This window comes from Adiantum capillus-veneris, chromosome 26 (genome assembly GCF_014529385.1).
Source record: "Adiantum capillus-veneris isolate H3 chromosome 26, ASM1452938v2, whole genome shotgun sequence".
NCBI lineage: Eukaryota > Viridiplantae > Streptophyta > Polypodiopsida > Polypodiales > Pteridaceae > Adiantum > Adiantum capillus-veneris.
The window spans coordinates 12,592,797-12,616,333 of record NC_140956.1 but is presented as its reverse complement, the minus strand read 5'-3'; the positions used below and the strand labels follow the sequence as shown (position 1 = coordinate 12,616,333).

Here is a 23,537-nt window from a genome sequence, read left to right as displayed (position 1 = left end):
TTTTTTGTTATTTTTTCAAAAAAAAAAAAAAAAAAAAATTTTCTGTTCGACCCGAAATAGGGAGAGAGAATTCACTAGCTGGTTTTGTTGCTTTATTTTCTAAGTGGCTGCCCACTTATTAAGTGGACGGCCGGCATATTTTTAAAATTGGTCTGAACCTGCCCAAAAACTCAATAAAACCTTATAAGTTAAAAACAATGCTTTCACAACACTTCCCAGGCGTCACTGGATGCAACCACATGCAAGAATGCAATGCAAACATAGATTCCTTGCGGGAAAGCGTCTGCTCTTCCCGAAATACTCGTTAAAATACTGCGCTTTTTAAGAAAAGCTTCTCAGAACCCATCTTTATTCTTGTGCTTGCGTCTTTACGCGTATTCCTCTTTTCCAATTCGGATTTCCTCTCGACTATGGATATCCCCTTTCCGATGCACCCGTCACCCACCTTGTGACGCATCAAGAATACCCATCACCTAGTCCTTTCCTACCGAACTTACGGTACAATCTCCTTCACGACGCTCTATGTCACCCATCCTATGACGCATCAGAGATGTCCGTTCCCGGATGGTCGGATACTTCTTCCCGATGCTCCCTGTCACCCATCCGATGTGACACATCAGAAGTACCCGTTCTTGGTGGCCTTACAGATATTCCCGTTCACAGTGCTCCCGTCATTACTTTGAATGACGCACTAGGAATACTCTTTACTCGGATGTCTCCAGTAAGAAAAACCCTCTCACTTAAAATTCCAATAATTCATTTAGAATTAGTTTCTTGGTGTTCCAAGCGAGAATACCCTCTCACTTATAATTCCAATAATTCATTTAGAATTATTTTTGTGTCAGATAAAGCCAATTTAGCAACATCTTGTCCAACCTAGTACTTCACCGTATTGCTCTCCAGTGTTGTTGGTTTTGAAGAAAGATGGATCTTGGAGAATGTGCATCGATTATAGAGCTCTCAACAAAATCACCAACAAGAACAGATTTCTGATTCCTAGGATCGATGACATACTCAACAGGTTACAGGGATCCTCGTGCTTTAGCAGGATTGATCTGAAGAGTGGATATCATCAGATCAGAATCGCGCCGGGAGACCTCTACAAGACAGCTTTACGGACGACTTTTGGGTTATTTGAGTTTTTGGTGATGCCTTTTGGCTTAACCAATGCTCCTGCGACATTTAATCGGATGATGGACAGGATTTTTAGAGAGTACAGGCTATTTGTTGGCTCTTTCTTTGACGACATCATTGTTTTCTCCAAGAATGAGGCAGAACACGGAGATCATCTGCTTCAAGTCTTTCAAGCATTACGAGATCACAAGTTAGTGATTAATGCAAAGAAAAGTGGATAGAGACTATCCGTGATTGGCCCAATTTGAAGAATGTCCATGAAGTTAGAAGCTTCTTGGGATTGTGTTTGTACTACAGGCAATTCATTCGAAAGTTTGCAGAGGTTGCTTCCCCTTTGCATATCTTGACACAGAAAGGAGTCCCTTTCTCGTGGGGATCCACAAAGGTGACTGCCTTTTGAAAGAGAAATTGACTACAGGACCAGTTTTGACTTTGTCGGACTTGCAGAAGTCATTTGAAGTATATTGTGATGCTTGTGGTCATAGTCTGGGTGCGGTCTTAATGCAAGAAGGCGATGTCATTGCTTACGAGAGCCGATTGTTCTCAAGGCCGGAGATGACAGCACAGATTTATGAGAAAGAGCTTTTGGCAGTTATCCATGCTTACTCAGTGGCGGCATTACCTACTCGGAGCGGATTTTTACTGTCTTTACAGACCATCAGAGTTTGCGCTACTTCTTGTCACAGAAGCAACTTTCGGAAAAGCAGATGCGGTGGGCGAACATCTTGTCACAGTTTCACTTCCAGATTGTCCATGTGCAGGGACAGAAGAATGTGGTGGCAGATGCTTTGTCTCGGAAGCCGTTGGTTTTGGCTATTTCCGCGATACATCATAGGAGCTTCGAGGATATGGTCGACCAGTATGCCACAGATACAAATTTTGCAGACGTTTTCACACGGATATGGGATGGCGAGACAGTAGCGGGATATTCCATTTGGGATGGCTACTTGATGAGAAAAACTATGTTGTGCGTTACACAGCCGTTGAGGGAAAAGGTTATGACTGAATGCCATTGTCCACCTTTTACGGGTCACTGCGGCATTGCTACCACCATGAAAGGGGTAGAGAGATACTTCTTTTGGCCGAGACTCAAGAAGGATGTGGAAGAGTTTGTGCGCAGTTGCTTAGTATGCCAGAAGGTCAAGTTTGACAGGCATAAAGCACAGGGATTGTTACAGCCTTTACCCATACCCACCCGCCCCTGGGAAAGTATTGCAATGGATTTCATTTTTGATCTCCCGAGAACACAGAGTGGTCACGATGGTATCTGGACTGTTATGACAGATTTAGCAAACAGACTCATTTCCTTCCAGTGAAGAAAATAGTCAAGCCGAATCACTTAGCGAGACTGTTTGTGGCCCAGATCTTCAGATTACATGGCATGCCTGAGACGATTGTCTCCGACAGGGACCCCAGATTTACGAGTTTGTTTTGGAAGGCAATTTGGAAGAACATTGGCACGTGGTTGCAGTTCTCGTCATCGTTCCACCCGCAAACTGACGGGCAATTTGAGATTGCCAATTTAGTGGTTCTAGATTTATTGAAGTCTTATATCTCGGATCAGAAGACTCAATGGGAAAAGTACCTACCTTTGGTGGAATTTGCCTACAAAAACACGATACACTCTTCGACGGGGAAGGCGCCATTTGAGATTGTTGAAGGTGCTGCAAAGGTTCCACCCTTCCTAAGCACGAAAGATAAGATTTTTGAAGCAGTTGAATATACGCGATACTTAGATACGCTTTTGCCAAGGTTCGCAAGACTTTGCAGAAGTCTCAAGACGACACAAAAAGACAGCGGATCGCCATCGTCATGACTTGAAATTGAAGGAGGATGATTAGGTGCTCTTACGTTTTGAAAAGGCACGCCTGAGAAAGAAAAAGGGAAAGGAGAAGCTTTTTCCAAAGCTTAATATGCGATACTACGGACTTTTCCAGATCACTGAAAAGATAAATGATGTCTCCTTCGACTGAAACTGCCTGATACTTGGAGGATTCACAATGCATTCCATGTGAGTCTCTTGAAGCCTTTTAAAGGTGATGTGCCTGATGATGGGGAGCCTGATGAGCAACCCGAAGTGGAAGAAAACGAGGAGATCCTTGTTCCTAAACAGATTTAAGCACATAAGGATACGAAGAATAAAGGTAAAGTCCGAAGGCGGTTCTTGGTTAACTTCAAGAACTATCGTGCATTGGATGCAAAGTGGATGGAGGAGGACTTGGCAAATACTCCTCAGATTGTGAAACTTTACCTCGATGCTTTTGGTTTAGCATAGTCTACTCCAAATGGAACCCAGAATTCAGCTTGGCCAGAGATCTGGTACAGTGGGATGCACAAGAGGGGAGTCACTCCCCTCCTTTGTCAACAAATGCCTTGATTTAGATACCAGAGTCACTGATGTCTCTTTGAGCTTCAGGGATACTGAAAGCTGACAGTATTCTGCTGTATAACTTTATGAAATGGAATTTCTGATTATGATACTGATTTGTTCTTGACTTCTTTTAAATGCAGGAACCGATAGACAAAATGGCTGCAACATTTTGGTCTGATTCATCTCGAATAGACATGGGTGCAATAGGGGTTAGTCAATCGGACATCGATGAGGTCCCAATTGGATCTAGATGCAATTGCTAGCTACATTGCCGATAAATCATGGTCTAAGATCCGAATGAACGTGATGTCCTCTGATGTCTAGTGATGTCCTCTGATGTGACTGTCGATTGGTACATGTGCTAGATGTGTGTTCCTAGTGCGTAGGTACTAACAGTCAGTGTCTGCTAAGACGGTTTATTTGTAGGCGTAATCGACGGCGATCTTTCAAGAGGGGTATGTCACAAAGTGATGACGTGTCTGCCCGGGAGCCGAGCTGCTGAAAACCCTAATTCTACAAACCCTAACCCTAAAATCTGCCATAAAACCTAACCCTAGCAGCAGGACTGATTTTCGAATAAAGCGTTGAGCATGATTACGTGGCACCTTACGGATGAGCCCGCCTTTTGCCGCGCGTTTTACCACAGCCGGAGAACTGCTTTTCTCTATGCAAATACAAGGAGAGAGAGAGAGAGAGAGAGAGAGAGAGAGAGAGAGAGAGAGAGAGAGAGAGAGAGAGAGAGAGAAGATTCCATTGCTTTTATTTTACTAAAGCTCTCGTGTGAGATAGAGAGAGAACACTAAGCGGTTTGGGCACACACTCTGCAGAGCATCTGGACGCAGAGTCTGAGAGTGAAACCCTAACCGCTCTCTTGTACTTTGAACTGATTAATACATAAAGAAATACCGAATGGGGCGCCAGTCTTTGGGGCCAATACCTCTAGGCACGGAACTCCGCCGGGCCAGTGCAAATCTATTGTGAACTGTGAACTGTTTTGAAGTGGTTATGTGGTGCTGTTGTGATTGATTCTTGACTTGGAGTGTCTAAGTCTGTTACAGTATCCCCACGCAATCGATGACTTTCCTGACACATACGGACACTTTGCAAAACCTGGCGAGAATCTGCAGCACGCTGAATTCTATGTTTTCTGCCCCGAAAATGCGCCAGATCACCTCTACAACGGTCCCCTCGCGTCCCCGAACCTCCTGGGGGTATTAGGGACCGTTTAGGGCCAAAACCCTAAACCTGCAAAAATGCACAGCAGGCTGTAATTCCCTGTTTTGGGCTCCGTTTCGCGCGCCGGTCGCATCTGTAGCAAGACCTCGAGCTCCCGCATCTGTAGGGCTACCTGCCCTTTGAATCAGACGAGATTTCTCACGTGAAACCTCTCCGAATTCACCTGTACCTACGGGGGATTAGCCACTAGCTAACCGAGTACCTGTGCAAGAGGCTCTTACCTCGGCAATCGCGCATGAACCCCAACTGTACATCAGTCAAATGAAAAGCCCTCTTGTGGGGCATCACATAACTGCACATAAGGGGAGAGAGAGCAGTGTGTAGCGTGCAGGGCATCACTCCTAGCACCACACTATACATAGAGGGAAAGGAAGCACTCCATAGCTCTTAACCTGTGGCAGAAACCAAAATGAGGCTCCTCTCAGCTTAAAATTCAACGCCCATTTTTCTGTAGGAGGCAAGTCCATGAAAATCTCCCACTTGGCGCATTTACAAGCATTTTCTTGTTTCGGGTTTGCCGCTTAAAAATCTCCCGACTCGTTCCCAGTTGACTTCGCGGTAGAGTTGTAAAATGTTCCCCTAGTCATACGGGAGGTAATGACGCGAACACATTTCACGGCCCAAAATAGCAATTCCCTAAATTTTAGGGAATGATTCCATTGGGCTCCCACTGGTCATCTGGCCATCTATCCTCATTGGGACCGCATCCAAAAGTGCAATGTGGCCCAACTGTAGGATACTTTCTATTGGTAGTGTAACAGACTTGGACACTCCAAGTCAAGAATCAACCGCGACAGCACCAAATAACCACTTCAAAACAATTCACAGATCACAATAGATTTGCACTGACCCGACAGAGTTCCGTGCCTAGAGATATTGGCCCCAAAGACTGGCGCCCCTTTCGGTATTTCTTTTTGTATTAATCAATCATCAAAGTACAAGAGAGCGGTTAGGGTTTCACTCTCAGACTCTGCGTCCAGATGCCCTGAGAAGTGAGGCCCTCACCACTAATTTAAAGGTTACAAGGGATGCCCAAAAGCAGAGCCCCAAAAGCTTCAAATCAAAAGCAATTGCCCTCTCTCTCTCACAGAGAGTCAAAACATGAAAGCAAAAGCATTCTCTCTCTCTTTCTCATTTAAGTAGAGAAAAAGCGAAATTTGCGTCGCTCATCATTTTCCAAAAAAAAAAAATTGAATTTCAGCCTCCACGATTTCCGGAAATTAGGGTTTTTGGCAGAAATTAGGGTTTGCAGGAATTTTAGGGTTTCTGCTGTCCGCCACGTCATCACTTTGGGACATACCCCCCTCTTGAGAGCATTGTAATCGACCGCAATTACGCCTGCAAAACCGACAAAAGCCATAAACCGTCTTAGCAGACACTGACTGTTAGTACCTAGTACTAGGAACACACATCTAACACATGTACAAAATCGACAGTCACATCACACGACATCACAGGACATCACAGGACATTCAACATTCATTCGGATCTTAGACCGTGATTTATCGGAAATGTAGCTAGTAATCACATCTAGGTCCAATCGGGACCTCAACGATGTCCGATTGACTAACCCCTATTGCAACCATGTCTATTCAAGATCAAGTAGACCAAAATGCTGCAGTCATTTCGTCTATCAGTTCCTGCACTCACAAGAAGTCAAGAACAAATCAATATCATAATCAGGAATTCCATTTCATAAAGTCATCCAGCAGAATACTGTCAGCTCTCAGTATCCCTGAAGATCAAAGAGACATCAGTGACTTTAGTATCAAAATCGAGGCATCTGTTGACAAAGGAGCGGAGTAACTCCCCTCTTGTGCATCCCACTGCACCAGATCTTCAGTCAAGCTGAGTTTCTGGGTTCCGTTTGGAGTAGACTATGCTAAACCAAAACGTCGAGGTAAAGTTTCACAATCCGAGGAGTATCTGCTAGGTCCTCCTCCTCCATCCACTTCGCATCAAGTGCAGGATAATTCTTGAACTTAACCAAGAACCGCCTTCGGACTTTACCCTTATACTTCGTATCCTTATGTGCCAAAATCTGTTCAGGAACAAGGATCTCCTCGTTTTCTTCCACTGCGGGTTGCTCATCAGGCTCCCCATCATCAGGCACATCACCCTTAACAGGGTTCAAGAGACTCACATGCAATGCGTTGTGAATCCTCCAAGTATCTGGCAGTTTCAATCGCAAGGAGACATCATTTATCTTTTCAGTAATCTGGAAAGGTCCGTAGTATCACATACTAAGCTTTGGAAAAAGCCTCTCCTTTCCCTTGTTCTTTCGTAGGCGTGCCTTCTTAAAACGTAAGAGCACCCAATCATCCTCCTTCAATTTCATGTCGCGACGATGGCGATCCGCTGCCTTTTTCTGTCGTTCTTGAGACTTCTGCAAAGTCTCGCGAACCTTGGCAAAAGCCGTACCCAGATCTCGCGTATATTCATCCGCTTCAAAGATCTTATCTTTCGTGCTCAGGAAGGGTGGAACCTTTGCAGCACTTTCAACAATCTCAAATGGCGCCTTCCCCGTCGACGAGTGTATCGTGTTATTGTAGGCAAATTCCACCAAAGGTAAATATCTTTCCCATTGAGTCTTCTGATCTGAGATATAAGACTTCAATAAATCTAGAACCACTGAATTGGCAATCTCGGATTGCCCATCAGTCTGCGGGTGGAACGATGACGAGAACTGCAACCGCGTGCCAATGTTCTCCCAAATTGCCTTCCAAAACAAACTCGTAAATCTGGGGTCTCTGTCGGAGACAATCGTCTCAGACGTGCCATGTAATCGGAAAATCATCGTGATCATTCTGTGTTCTTGGGAGATCAAAAATGAAATCCATTGCAATACTTTCCCAGGGGTGGGTGGGTATGGGTAAAGGCTGTAACAATCCCTGTGCCTTATGCCTGTCAAACTTGACCTTCTGGCATACCAAGCAATTGCGCACAAACTCTTCCACATCCTTCTTCAGTCTCCGCCAAAAGAAATCTCTCTCTACCCCTTTCATAGTGGTAGCAATGCCGCGGTGACCCGTAAAAGGTGGACAGTGGCAATCAGTCATAACCTTTTCCGTCAACGGCTGTGTAACGCACAACATAGTCTTTTTCATCAAGTAGCCTTCCCGATAGGAGTATCGGCCTACTGTTTCCCCATCCCGTATCCGTGTGAAAATATCTGCAAAATCTGTATCTGTGGCACACTGATCGACCATATCCTCGAAGCTCCTATGATGTATCGCGGAAATAGCCAGAACCAACGGCTTTCGAGACAAAGCATCTGCCACCACATTCTTTTGTCCCTGCACATGGACAATCTGGAAGTGGAACTGTGACAAGATGTTCACCCACCGCATCTGCTTTTTCGAAAGCTGGTTCTGTGACAAGAAGTAGCGCAAACTCTGATGGTCTGTAAAGACAGTAAAATCCGCTCCGAGTAGGTAATGCTGCCACTGAGTAAGAGCGAGGATAACCGCCAAAAGCTCTTTCCCATAGATCTGTGCTGTCATCTCCGGCCTAGAGAACAAACGGCTCTCGTAAGCTATGACATGGCCTTCTTGCATCAAGACCGCACCCAGACTACGACCACAAGCATCACAAAATACTTCAAATGACTTCTGCAAGTCCGGCAAAGTCAAATCTGGTCCTGTGGTGAATTTCTCTTTCAATGTCCGAAAGGCAGTCACCTCTGTGAGTCCCCACGAAAAAGGTACTCCTTTCTGTGTCAAGGTATGCAAAGAGAAAGCAACCTCTGCAAACTTTCGTATGAACCGCCTGTAGTACGAACACAGTCCCAAGAAGCTTCTAGCTTCATGGACATTCCTCAAATCGGGCCAATCACAGATAGTCTCTATCTTGGCCGGGTCCATTTGCACTCCTGCTGTGCTGCTGACACAATGTGTCCCAAAAAGTGTATCTCTGGTAGGAAAAATTCACTTTTCTTAGCATTAATCACTAATGTGTGATCTCGTAATGCCTGAAAGACTTGAAGCAGATGATCTCTGTGTTCTGCCTCATTCTTGGAGAAAACAATGATGTCGTCAAAGAAAGTGCCAACAAATAGCCTGTACTCTCGAAAAATCCTATCCATCATCCGGTTAAATGTCCCAGGAGCATTGGTTAAGCCAAAAGGCATCACCAAAAACTCAAATAACCCAAAAGTCGTCCGAAAAGCTGTCTTGTAGACATCTCCTGGCGCTATCCTGATCTGATGATATCCACTCTTCAAGTCAATCCTACTAAAGCACGAGGATCCCTGTAACCTGTCGAGTATATCATCGATCCTGGGAATCGGAAATCTGTTCTTGATGGTGATTTCGTTGAGAGTGCTATAATCGATGCACATTCTCCAAGATCCGTCTTTCTTCAAAACCAACAACACTGGAGAGCAATACGGTGAAGTACTAGGCTGGACAAGACCCTTTTCCAAGAGGTCTTTCACTGAGTTCATAATCTTTTCATTCTGTACTCGGCTCACACGATAAGGTGGCTGATTCGGTGGCGTGCTTCCAGATATCAGATCAATAGTATGATCTTCAGGCCCTCTCAAAAGCAATCGGCATGAGCGTGGAGAAAAAAAATCTTGGCGTTCTTTTCTTCAGGTCAAAACATATTCAACCTTTATCCATCGTTCAGTTCTCCCAAAAGAGTGAGTAAGAAAACTGAAGTTCATCAAGTACAATCTCTAAGCCCTTCATTATCAAAGTCGCTTTCTCGGCCCGGTAGTCAACCACGGCGTAGTTCTTGTGGTACCAACGGATCCCGAGTAGAACGTCACTCGCGTGCCCTGAACACCCTTGTCATTGCAAACGAAGTTTGCCAATGCTCGGTGTAATGGCAACATCCCATCCGGGTGCCAGTCGAACTACCTCTGCCTGTGGCGTAAGTCTGTTGGGCGTAGTTCCAAATCGAGCCGCTAATTCCAAGTGAAAAGAAGTTGGCCTTGGCTCCTTCAAAAGAGCTTCCTGATCCTTCACTTTGCCCCCGTTGCTTCTTGCTTCGCTTTTTACCTTTTCTGTCTTCTTCGCTCGAATCCGAGGAGCTAGAAGAACTGTCAGAAGAAGAAGAAGAAGAACTGGGTAGGTCTTCAAACTTGACGCGCTTCTTCAATTTCTTTGCCTTGTCAAATGTCGACCGACGACCCAAATATCCCGAGAAGTCAGTGCCTTTCTTCTGCTTTTTGCCGTGCTTTTTGTCTTTCTTTTGCACGTCGAAAAGCTGAGCAATCCGTGCATCAACCACGTTCTCCAGTTCCTGCTCCGTATATTTTCTTGGAGGCAGAAGGTGTCTTGAGAGCGGGTTTCGAGAGTGGTGTTGTGGTTCTCTGCCACTCCATTTGTACCTCTTCCAAAGAGGTCTGGTTCATATATTTTGCCATCTTCGGGTCCTTGGCAAAATTGAGCATCATCTTTGTTGCATCGCCGATCAACTGGCGACGCTCCATCTCTCGCCGCTCCGCCTGAGGAGGCCAAGGCGGGCCATACTCTCTGCCGGAATCTTCGTTGTGATCCCTACCCGCATCTCCAGATGCAGAGGAAGTCGACTGATCATTGCGTGAAGACATAGGTGCCGCGGAAAAAAAAAATCGGGGATCGGATTTCCCGTAGAAGAGAAATCGGTCGTGCTCTGATACCACTGTAACAGACTTGGACACTCCAAGTCGAGAATCAACCGCGACAGCACTAAATAACCACTTCAAAACAATTCACACATCACAATAGATTTTCACTGGCCCGGCGGAGTTCCGTGCCTCGAGATATTGGCCCTAAAGACTGGCGCCCCTTTCGGTATTTCTTTTTGTATTAATCAATCATCAAAGTACAAGAGAACGGTTAGGGTTTCACTCTCAGACTCTGCGTCCAGATGCCCTGAGAAGTGAGGCCCTCACCACTAATTTAAAGGTTACAAGGGATGCCCAAAAGCAGAGCCCCAAAAGCTTCAAATCAAAAGCAATTGCTCTCTCTCTCTCACAGAGAGTCAAAACATGAAAGCAAAAGCATTCTCTCTCTCTTTCTCATTTAAGTAGAGAAAAAGCGAAATTTGCGTCGCTCATCATTTTCCCAAAAAAAAGAGAAAAAAAGAATTTCAGCCTCCGCGATTTCCGGAAATTAGAGTTTCTGGCAGAAATTAGGGTTTGCAGGAATTTTAGGGTTTCTGGCAGAAATTAGGGTTTCTGCTGTCCGCCACGTCATCACTTTGTGACAGGTAGTCCCACTTGACTTTATGCCTTTATTGAGTTCACTTCCTAGTATCCACCAACTTGCTAACTGCCGACGGGGGGACCTATATGATCTTGCTCTGAGCCTAGACATCCTCTTACTATACGAATTCCAATGCCGACCACTGCCCGTCTGCGGGTGAAACTACCGTTCACATTGGCCATACAATGTCTGACTGTTTGCTACTTCAAAAAGAGGGTCTCAAAAATAAAACAAAAATCATTGGAAAGAAACCAACTACTAAAGTTAGCAGTTGCCACGCCCTCGTAGCAGTTAAACACAGCTGCCACGTCCCCTTGACATACCCCCCTCTTGAAATCGCAAACGTCTTCGATTGCATACCATAAATACACACCACTGATGATCTTGTGCTATTAACACTCTTTTATCATCGCATGTATCCGCAAGAAAGGTCGTAACACAGATACAAATGACTTAATGAGACCTTCATACTTTTGTCATTTCCATCTATTACACTGAATTCATATGTACATTTGATGTACTAGCTCTATCATTACCCCTCCTTTGCACACGTTGGGTTGGGGCATAGGTAGGTTGTAATCCAAAGGCTTCAAGGTAAAGCTGCAATACATTTGGTGACTCTGACAGTTCATGCTCTTCCATCCACTTTGCATCCATAGGCGGATAGTTCTTGAACTTCACCAAATAACGTCTTGCAACCTGTCCTTTAACTTTTCTGTTCCTATGTGCCAAAACTTGCTCAGGTACCAGGATCTCATCAAGTTCCTCAACTTCTGGCTGATCCTCATATGGCATATCTTATGGCACATCACCCACGAAGGGTCTTAGAAGACTCACGTGAAACGCATTATGAACCTTCCACGCATCAGGCAATTTCAGCCTGTAAGCCACATCGCTGATCTTGTCAAGCACTTGAAAAGGTCCATACTAACGCATGTTGAGCTTACGAAACAACCATTCCTTGCCCTTCATCTTCTTTAACCTTGCCTTTTCGAACCTTAACAATACCCAATCACCAAGTGATAACAGCAATTCACGACGGTGACGATCAGCAGCCTTTTTCTGTTTTGCCTGAGTCTTCTCCAAGGCAAATCAAATTTTCTTGTACATTTCATCCATGTTCTCAACATATAGATCTGCCTCAAAGATCTTGTCCTTTGTATGCAAAATGGGAGGAACCTTTTTGCCGCCTTCAACAATCTCAAAAGGTGCTTTGCCAGTAGACGAATGCACCGTATTATTGTATGCATATTCAAGCATAGGCAAATACTGTTCCCACTTGCCCTTATTATCTGACACATAGCATTTCAGCAGATCTAAGACAGTAGAATTAGCCTCTTCTGACTGTCCATCAATTTGTGGATGAAACGAAAACGAGAACTTGAGCGTAGTGCCCATGTTCTCAAACAATCCTCTCCAGAACAAACTAGTCATGCGAGGATCACGATCACTGATAATCGATTGTGGCATACCATGATACTTAAACACATTGTATATGAACAAGCGTGCCATCTGATCAAATTTTATCTTCCTGATAGGGATAAAATGGGCTTGCTCTGCTGAACCTGCAGATAATGGTCCATATACCATCATTCCCTGTTGGCGTTCTTGGAAGATCAAAGATAAAGTCCATAGCAATGCTTTCCCATGGCTTATCCGGAATCGGCAGTGGTTGTAACAACCCTGGTGCTTTTTGCGTGTCAAACTGGACCTTTTGGCAAATTATGCATGCTCGCACAAAGGCATCCACATCTCTCCTCAAGGTAGGCCAATAGAAGAATTTCTCTACCGCTTTAACTATCGCATCAATGCCACGATGCCCTGCATACAGTGGAACATGACTCTCTTCCATGACCTTATGTCGCAGTGGCCTTGTGACACAAAGTCTGTCATGCATCATCATAAAACCATCTCTGAGGAGGTAGTGCTCATGATGTTGCTCCTCTTGTAACTGTTCAAAGATCCTTGCAAAATCTTCATCAACAGTATATTGTTCCTTCATGTCATCTAGCTCATGATGATAAGGAATTGACACAGCTGAAATTTGTGGCTTTCTTGATAACGCATCAACCACAACATTCTTCTTCACATTCCAGGCGGCCCCAGATGCAGTTCTCAAGCACAGATGCAATGCAAACACAGATTCCTCGCGGGAAAGCATTTGCTCTTCCCGAAAAATACTAAAAAAAAATCCGCTTTTTAGAAAAAGCTTCTCCAAACCCATCTTTATTCTTGTGCTTGCGACTTTACGCGTATTCCTTTTTCCAGTTCGGATTTCCTGCCATACCAAAGAAATATTCCCTTTCCGATGCTCCAATCACCCATCGCGTGAAGCATTAGGAATACCCATTTCCCGTCTCCCTTACCGAACTAACGATACAACCCCTTCGCGATGCTTAATGTCACCCATCATATAACACATCAAAGTTAACCATTCTTGATGGCCTTTGATCATTCCAGTAGATCTACAATTCCGCACCTTTCGGTTCAAGTGCACACATTTAAATATCCTAATTTCAATAAAAAGAAATTACTCAAAAAATAAGAAAATAGTCCATTTAGCAACCATAATCGAGGGCGATGTAACCGGCTTGGACACTGCAAGCGAGAAATCAATAGCAACACACGAACAGAAACTTCATAATCATTGAACCTTAATAGAGAGAGTCAACACGGCCCGACAGAGTTCCGTGCCAAGAGGTATTGGCCCCAAAAACTGACGCCCCTTTCGGTATTTCTTTTTATATTAATCTTTGAGCAAAGTGCAACTCCCGCAGGTGCTCGCTCTCAGACTCTATACGTCCGGATGCTCTGCAGAGTGAGCCCCCTTAAGTTCATTATAAAGGTTACAAGGGATGCTAAAAGCAAAGCCCCAAAAGCTTTCAAACTCAAAAGCAAACTCTCCCAAAATTAACTGGCTCAAAATCTGCCAGTAAAAGCAGCCAACGCTAAAAGCAGAATTCCGTACAACTCCCACGTCAACATGTCAGCGTAAAATCAAGAAATCCGTACACACTACCACATCAACAAGCCAACGTAAATTACGCGATTCCGTACAGCTGCCACGTCAGCCAGTCAACGCACTTTGCGGAGATCCGTATTGTCAGCCACGCCCGAACCCGAACACGTGTGTCCGAACACGTGTTCGGGCACTGCCACATCATCAGTTTGTGACATACCCCCCTCTTGGAAGAATTGTAATCGCCCTCGATTACACCTTCAAAAAAAGGTTTTCTTCATCAATTAGCCATCCCGTATGGAATATCCTGCTACTATCTCCCAATTTTGTATCCGCGTGAATACATTGGAAAAAAAATCTGGATCGGTGGTATACTAATCAACCATATCTATGATGAATGGCGGAAATAGCCAAGACTAGGGGCTTCCGAAACAATGCATTTGCCAACAAGTTTTTATGTCCCTGAACATGGACAATCTGGAAGTGAAATTGTGACAAGATGTTAGCCCATCGCATCTGCTTTTTCGAAAGCTACTTCGGGTGACAAGCAGTAGCGCAAGCTCTGATGATCAGTAAAGACCGTGAAATCGGCTCCAAGTAGGTAATGTCGCCACTGGGTAAGAGCATGGATTATTGTCAGAAGCTCTTTCTCCTGCCAATTCTCGCCTTGAAAACATCGGCCTTCATAGGCAATCACATGACCTTCTTGCATTAAGACCGCTCCCAGACTACGACCACAAGCATCACAAAAAGAAAAAACTTTGAAAGGCTTTTGCAAGTCCGACAAAGCCAAAACTCGTCTAGTAGTCTGTTTTTCTTTAAGTGTCTGAAAGGCAATTGCCTCTGTGGATCCCCACGAGAAAGGGACTCCTTTCTGTGTCAAAATGTACAAAGGGGAAGCTACCTCTGCAAACTTTCAATTGAGCCACCAGTAGTAGGAACACAAGCCCAAGAAGCTTCTAGCTTCATGAACATTCTTCAAGTCAGGCCAATCGCAGATAGTGTCACTTTTGGTCAAATCCATCTGTACCCTTTCTGCTTAGACGATGTGTCCCAAGAAATGTAGCTTAGGCAAGAAAAACTCGTTCTTTTTCACATTTATAAGCAATGTATGCTTCCTCAGTATCTGCAAAACTCACAAATGATCGGTACTCTTTGAAAATCCAAAAAGTCGTCCTGAAAGCTCTCTTGTAGACGTCTCGAGGAGCAATACAGATCTAATAATAATCACTCTTCATATCAATTCGGCAAGAAGAATTCTGAAGTCTGGCAAGTATATCATCGATCCTCGTAAGGTGGAAATCTGTTTTGGTTCATTGGTTCTTTATTTTGGCCTCAGCTAACTTTGTAAGGTGGCCGGTTCGGTGGTGTACTACAAGAATCAATCATGTGATCTTCACGACGTAAAGGAGGCAACACGCTTTGTACGCCTTCAAAGAAACAGTCGGCCTTTATTGCAGAAAATCTTGTCGTTCTGTTTCGAGGTCAAACATATTCGACCTTCAATCATCATTCAGTTCTCTCAAAAAAATAGAGTAAAGAAACTGAATTTCATCAAGAACAATCTCTTTGCCCTTCTCATTTGCCCGATAGTCAACCACGGTGTTGTTCTTGTGGTACCAAGGAATTCCTCGAAGGACATCACACCCTTCCAAAGGCATGATATAACAAACCTCATGCCGTAAACACCCCTAACATTGCAAACGAAGTTTGCCAATGATGGGTGTAATGGCACCACCCGTCCGGGTGCCGCTAGAACTGCCTCTGCCTGTGGCCTCAATCTTTCGGGCATAATTCCAAGTGGAGCCGCCAATTCAAGTGAAAAGAAGTTGGCCTTGGCTCCTCCATCAAAGAAAATGAGGGCTTCTTGATCTTTCACTTTGCACGAAGTGCGGCAAAGTTTTGTACTTTCCTTCATCTGATTCGGTTCGGGCCCCACGCAATGTGATACCAGTTCTGCTTTCATTTTCCTTTTCTTCTGCACACGGCTGCTGCTCTCTAACGCTCAAGTTTATCTTCTGGTGGTCCCCTTGGTTCAGCGTCTGTTTAAGAGTTCTTGTCCATCTCTTTCTACGAGTACGTGTCACAAACTGCTAATGTGTCAAAGCCCTAAAGAATGGAACCAACTTACAAATGCCGACCGAGGGACCTAAACCCTAAAAAGAACAAGTAAAAAAGGAAGAAGTCCTACCAACTTATAAGGACCCCGTCCGATGGGGCCCCAAGTGACATAAGGGATTAAAATAAAGCAGGACCCACACACACACACGCAAAACTTGATGACGTGGCAATTGTACGCACGTTGTGCGTTTTGCGCTGACTACTGACGTGGCAGTTGTATACAATTCCGCAAAACGTGCTGGCAGCTTTTTGGCATTGCTTTTGGACCAGAAGCTTTTGAGTTTTGAAGGCTTTTCATGTAAACTGCTTTTGGGGCCTAGGGCCTTTAAATATAAGGCCATGGGCTTATTCTCTGGCATGCTTCCTGAAGAAGGTGCAGAGTCTAGAGTACCGGCTTGTACTGAGTTGATGCAATATAAAGAAATACCGAAAGGGGCGCCAAGGTTTGGGGCCAATACTCTCTGGGGTGGAATTCCGCCACTCCGTGCCGCGTGTCGTCTCTCTCTCTCTCTCTCTCTCTCTCTCTCTCTCTCTCTCTCTCTCTCTCTCTCTCTCTCTCTCTCTCTCTCTCTCTCTCTCTCTCTCTCTCTCTCTCTCTCTCTCTCTCTCTCTCTCTCAGTTCTGTTTTTATTGAAGTGCTAAAAATCTGTTTAGTATGTTCTTTTCTATTGGCACGTGGTGCCCGTCTTCTGACACTGGTATCAGAGCATCGGGAGGTATGCTTTCAAAAAAGCATACCGATCTTACAAAAGAGCAAACAAAGCTATTGGAATTTTATTTGAGGTATCTTCGGCCTCCAACCCCGGACTTATTAGCCACTCGATCCTACAAAAGAGCAGATAGAGCTATTGGAATTTTATTTGAGGTGTCTTTTGCCTCCGACCCCGGTTTTTAGGCACTCCCACCCTTACTTCATCGCGCATCGGGCGCGCTCCCGTCTTCATCGCTCTGTCTTACAGGGCATAAGCCATAAAGAACCCAAGACTTGGAATTCATAGATTCAACAGAATATTTGCAGTTTCTGCAATGGCTTCAAAGCCCTTATTTTCTTTGACCCCGGAGCTACAGAGAACTTCATCCATCCAGAATTCTTAATGCAGATGCACTTTGATTATGATGTAGAGGGTGGAGAAATTAAAGCTGAGCTAGCCACGGGGCAAACTCAGAAAGTGGTACCGCTCATTGGTGCTCTTCCAGTGACTATTCAAGATTATCATGGAAAAGCTGATTTCCACATCATGAAGTTGGGCAATTCCGTCGTTCTCTTATGCATGCCTTGGCACGACAAGAATGATGCGACTCTCCAGGTTCAGAACCGAATTATCACCATGATGCAGCAGGACAAGCCACTTGTCCTCAAAGTTCGGTTGTCCGAACAAAACCTCGAATGAACTCTCTACTTGTTTTTTTTTTTTTAGCTAGAAAGTAATTTGTTTGAAATGGATGGTCTCTATTTTGAACTTGTCTTGGTGCCGATTTGAAATGTTTTGACTCTGCTTTTAATACTAGTTTCAATGGTTGGTGATTTTACTCCCGGGTGGAATGGTGATTTTACTCCCGGGTGGAATGTTTGACTCTGCTTTTAATACTAGTTTCAATAATTGGTGATTTTACTCCCGGGTGTAGTAGTGAGAAATGTTGTTTTGCTATTGTTTGAACCTCCGAACGACGCAAACGGGCTGTCTGGGGAACGTTTGGTTGTATGCTTGAAAAATATTGTTGTGTTACTCCTGGCCCTCGGGACCTGGATGGTCATGCAGAAGGAGTATTAAGAAGCCTGAGCAGTGGTTACTCTCAGCACCTCCAAACGACGCAGGTTGCGGTATGGGGGGCGTTTGGTTGTAACAGGCCTCTATATCTCCCGGCCTGGACCTTTTTAGGTTATGCGAGAGGAGTGACGAGGGAATCGTTGAATACCTCCCAACCCGGACCTTGTTAGGTTATGCGGGAGGAGTGTTCATCGACGGCTTTATGTTTCTATGTTTTGTAACATGCATATGTTAGCATTTGTGTTGCATTGTGATGTGCCAACCACTGAATATTCCTAATTGGATGAGATTGCCTGGGTATGTAGTTTTAGTACATCAAGACAACTGTGGAAGATCGGTGCGGTCTGGGTGTGATGGCTAATTTTACTACGCCTAAATATCAAGAGTTCCGATATGGACGAAAGGAGAAGACAACTCCTTGATCAAAAGAGCCGAAAGGAGAAGCTAACTCCTTAACAAAAAGAGCAAACTGATTGTCCCTTGGAATGACCCTCGGTAACTTGAGTTGTTTTGCATCTAGATATGATGCAATCGCGGACGATTACTCTCTTTCAAGAAGGGGAGATGTCACAAACTACTAACGTGTCAAAGCCCTAAAGAATGGAGCCAACTTACAGATGCCGGCCGAGGGGCCTAAACCCTAAAAAGAACAAGTAAAAAAGGAAGAACTCCTTTCAACTTATGGGGACCCCGTCCGATGGGGCCCCAAGTGACATTAAGGATTAAAATAAAGCACGACCCACACACACACGCAAAACTTGATGATGTGGCAGTTGTACGGACGCTCCGCGTTTTGCGCTGACTGTTGACGTGGCAGTTGTATGGAATTCCGCAAAACGCGCTGGTAGCTTTTTGGCATTGCTTTTGGACCATAAGCTTTTGAGTTTTGAAGGCTTTCAATGTCAACTGCTTTTGGGGCCTAGGGCCTTTAAATATGAGGTCATGGGCTCATTCTCTGGCATGCTTCCTAGAGAAGTGCAGAGTCTGGAGTACCGGCTTGTACTGAGTTGATGCAATATAAAGAAATACCGAAAGGGGCGCCAAGGTTTGGGGCCAATACTCTCTGGGATGGAATTCCGTCACTCCAGTCGCGTGTCGTCTCTCTCTCTCACTTCTCTTTTTATTGAAGTGCTAAAAATCTGTTCAGTCTGTTCTTTTCTATTGACACGTGGTGCCCGTCTTCTGACAGTACACGTTCCGCTTTTTTGCACTCGTCTGTCCTTTCGGCTTTCCTCCCTACCCGAGAGGAGAAGCAATGGGTACATGCCATCTCGAGTAAATCTTATCAATCGAGTAATTCTTTTAGTGTTTCACCAATCTCGAGTCCCTGGAGTACTTAATCAATTTGTTCACACACATGCCAATCTGCAATTGATGTTTGTACTTCGTTCTGGCAAACTTGTCCGTCGAAAAAAAATTGCCCAAATCTTCATTCTTTCTTCAGTTCTCGGGCCGGATTTTCGACTTTTCTTTGCCTTCCCACTTAGAGGTGTCATCTCTATCAGATTCTTCACGAGAACCCATGTGTAATCTCGGATTCTTTATGGCTTTATGCCCTGTAAGACAAAGCGATGAAGACGGGAGCGCGCCCGATGCGCGATGGATGAAGGGTGGGAGTGGCTAATAAGTCCGTGGTCGAGACATGGAGATTCTTTCACAGAAGTCTGTGTGTGCTACAAAAAGGATCGAATCCTCCGTAGAAGAAGATATACCTAGATGAATCCAGGATAAGCCCAGATATACCTTCGTAGAAGAAGAATCTTTCTGTGCTCTGATCCCACTGTAACCGGCTTGGACACTCCAAGCGAGAAATCAATATCAACACATGAACAAAAACTTCATAATCATTGAACTTTAATAGAGAGAGTCGACACGGCCCGTGGCCCAGAGGTATTGGCCCCAAAGACTGGCGCCTCTTTCGGTATTTCTTTTTATATTAATCTTTGAGCAAAGTATAACTCCCGCGGGTGCTCGCTCTCAGACTCTGCATCCAGATGCTTTGCAAAGTGAGCACCCTTGGGTTCATTATAAAGGTTACAAGGGATGCTAAAAGCATAGCCCCAAAAGCTTTCAAACTCAAAAGCAAACTATCCCAAAATTAACTGGCTCAAAATCTGCCTACAAAAGCAACCAGCGCTAAAAGCAAAATTCCGTACAAATCCCACGTCAGCATGTCAGCGTAAACTAAAATCTGTATGCACTGCCACATCAGCAAGCCAACGTAAATTACGGGATTCCGTACAGCTGCCACGTCAGCCAGTCAACGCACTTTGCGGAGATCCGTATTGTCAACCACGTCACCACGTATGTCCGATCACTGCCACGTCATCACTTTGTGACAAGCGATCACAATTCTTTCAAGAGGGGGGTATGTCACAAAGTGATGACGTGGCATGACCTACAGAACGAACTCTGGACAGAGAGGGATCAAATATATAGTGAAAGATGCAAAAGAAGTTTTACCAACTTTCAAGTCTTACAGAGTGGCCCAATTTTTAAATTCATTTCCAACGAACTTATGGGACCCTGTACGATGGGGACTAAGGGACACAAAGGATTAAAAAACTTGTGTGGAAAGGCTGATCATGTGGCAAGTGTATGGACGCCCGCAATTTACGTTGCTGATGTGGCAGACCGTACGGATTTCCGCAAATCACACTCACAGCTTCTAGCGCTAGCTTTAGGACCCAAATGCTTTTAGACTTGAAGCTTTTCATGTACTTTGCTTTTAGAAGGCCCATGGCTTATAAATTCATTGCCAGGGCCTCAGTCTCACACAGATTATCTTGAGAGCGTTGCTAAGAAGAGGACCCTAGGACATTGTACCTTGTGAAGCATCAATAATAAAGAAATACCGAAAGGGGCACTACTCTTTGGGGTGAGTCTCTCTGGGCGCGGAACTATGCCGTGTCCTGTCATCTCTCTCAATTTTGTTTAGTTCTTTCAATTTTTTCATGGTGTTGTGGTAGATTCTCGGCTTGGAGTGTCAAAGTCTATTACATCTAGTCTGTTCTTTTCACCCTCCTGTTACACTCAGAAGCAACTTATTGGAGCAGTGACCTGAAGCAGTGAAGGAGAAGGAGATTGGAGTGCATTTGAGGAATTGGACATATGACAGCAAATGTGCCATAGTCGTTTATAAGTCGGACCATAATCTAATGTACATCCAGTAAACGAGTTGTTGCAAATTCAGCCAGTGAATCTACCAAATAACAAGGGCTTAGACCCAAAACAGCCTCAAGTGGTTCGCACTCTGTCAGTGTTACTTGTAAATATAGAAGACAAAAGATAAGAGTTCAAGCTGGAGGCCAGATAGCAAATCTGTGTGTCTCAGTTCTCCAAACTCTCCTTCAAAGTGCTTATCAGTTGAAGTCTTCAAAGGAGTATTGCACAAACATCAGATATCACCTTTTTGCTTCATGCTTTTGAAGGAAGAAAAGTAAACTCTGCTCCAAGAGCAAGACAGAGAGGCCCTCAAGGACCGTAACAGACCCCATTGGTATGTCGGTGTCTCTGTCTCTCCATTCACTAGAGTGATGAACTTAGAGAAATAAGAGCTTGAGAGTAGTTAGTCGTCATGTCTATTATCAAGTGTGCGTGGCAAAAATCATCCTCCTGGTACATGTGTTTCTGTATCTACGTACATTTCTCAATCTTAACACCTCCCTGAATATCCTTGTATTCCTTGAACTCCTTCACAATTTCGGCAAAGGATGATCTCAAAGACTATCCCTTTTTTGCATGATCCACACAAACACTTAGAAATTGCACAACTTTCTTACTATCTCTGCTTCAAATCCTAACCTTCTAAAATTATTTTCCATCTTGAGTTGGCCACTTATGTTTGTTAAAGATAATAGAGAATGAGTGAAATTGATTAGAGTGCTCATAGACATAGTTCGGTAAAAGGTTTGGGAGCAAATGAAAGAAGTCTATAAAAGATCAAGGATATTCAATTTTCCTAGGTCAAAGATATAGATTGATACATGAACTCAGAGCACACACTAACTATTATTTGAGGTGCAGCACCCGAGACAAGGTATTATATTCCACACGATCTTCATCCACTGGCCAACAATGTGCAGGAGCAAGTCAATAGTCATCCAGCACTTTGCTTATTTTTGTCTAGATGAATGCAACGAAACAATCAATAAAACTTCCATGATTTTCTGGCAAGTCCTGCAATCACGCCTAATGTAAACACAATCTAATAGTATGGCTTGTACTTTACTTGAAACAAAAATATTCCTCTCTTGTGCAAGGGAGATGGCCATGTAAAAGCCCAAATGAAAGGAATCCTGCATGCATGACATGTTGCCAATCATCAAAAGGAAAAGAGGGTTTTGAAACACTACCCCAACTATCTCCTAAGATGCAATATGACCAGAAAAAACAGGTGCAACTTAAGAATGTTTATGTTTAAAATTAACAAAGAGAGCTACAACCAGACAAAGTTAAGTGACTAAGGCTTCAGTACATCTAACATAGCTTTTGTCTTGTTTCACTTCTCGCAAGGCCTTGTTAGCACTTCAAAATGTGCCTTTCTGCTTAGCAATAATTTGTTTTAGAGGAGAATTTGAGCGTACCAATAGCCATGTAAAGCAGCTTCCTGGGTCTGACCATAGCAAAAATTCGATCAATGTAATCAAACATGTTCTGAAAGACTTCACTGAAAGTAGAAGGCGACGGCTGCAAATGGAGCGGGGATCCCAATGATTAGGTCGCAGAATCCAAACAGTTCAAAGCCTACTTTCTCGAGCCACGCAAACATGGCATCATAAAGCAACAGAAACTAGAACTCAAGAAACAAAGTACCCTATCTTCTGGGTGAAAGCAGGGATGGATGATGCCATTCATGTCAAGGTAAAGGTTGTCAAATTCGAGGCCATTAGGGTTAGGTTTGCTCGTATCAATGGGGATGGTCACACCGTCTATGCATATAGCTTCATCTTCAATCACGTCAGCGACGATGAGGGGGTACTTGTCTGCTAACCATCGGTAAAAGGCTGGTACTCCCATGTCGAAAACTTGAAGATCTCTGCTTTGACCAAGCTAGTGAAATTGGCCGCCCCAACGCTGTAAAAACAACGACTCGAGATCCTGCTTGCACGACAATTGACAGAGCTTTCCCCTTGAAACGCAGAGGAGGAATAGGACGCAGTTATGGTTGGGCAGAAATTATTCGCAACGCAACGTAACACAGCCGCCTGCAGGTCCTGAAGCCGATTGGAGTCGCAGCGTCGGGGAGTGAAAAAACTCTTAAAACTTTTTCACGACGCGCCTTAGGTCGAGAGAGTTAAACTAATGGCTGAAAAAGCATATTTATTATTAGTATAATCAATGTTGTAACCTTGCTATCACTCAAGAAATAAAATTTCTTAGTATAAATAAAGATTTGAAATACAAATAAAGGGAGACCCAGGAAGGATATGACTTGGTTACATTTAGAGATTTAAGTTTAAATAACACATACAATGTGGGTACTTTGTTGACGGCTAAGATTTAGGGTACGTGGAGAAACTAATTGGTAGGAAGTTTGGTTTGAGGCATTTTCAAAAGAGTGTTTAAATTTGATGTTGTCACCATGTGAACTTGAGCAATTTGTTAAATCCGATACCTGGGGTAATTTGAGAAATTTTAGATTTCATGGGTATTTGGTAAATTCCAAGATGCACGAGTATTTTGGTAATTTTATTTCATGCGCTTTAAGCGCTCTCTCTCTCTCTCTCTCTCTCTCTCTCTCTCTCTCTCTC

General features: G+C 44.1%; 1 protein-coding gene across 1 annotated transcript in view; it reads right to left on the bottom strand.

Annotated features, from left to right (window-relative positions):
- Nucleotides 1-23,061, bottom strand: part of LOC147423012 (5'-3' exoribonuclease 3-like) — an 89,017-nt gene extending 65,956 nt beyond the window's left edge. Inside the window, exons 1-2 of the mRNA XM_086500911.1 lie at nucleotides 22,600-23,061; nucleotides 22,371-22,473 (exon numbers count right to left, since the gene is read on the bottom strand). Of these exons, the coding sequence (XP_086357037.1) occupies nucleotides 22,371-22,473; nucleotides 22,600-22,803 (307 nt within the window). The 5' untranslated portion in view covers nucleotides 22,804-23,061. The remainder of the gene's footprint in view (nucleotides 1-22,370; nucleotides 22,474-22,599) is intronic.
- Nucleotides 23,062-23,537: the final 476 nt, after the last annotated feature.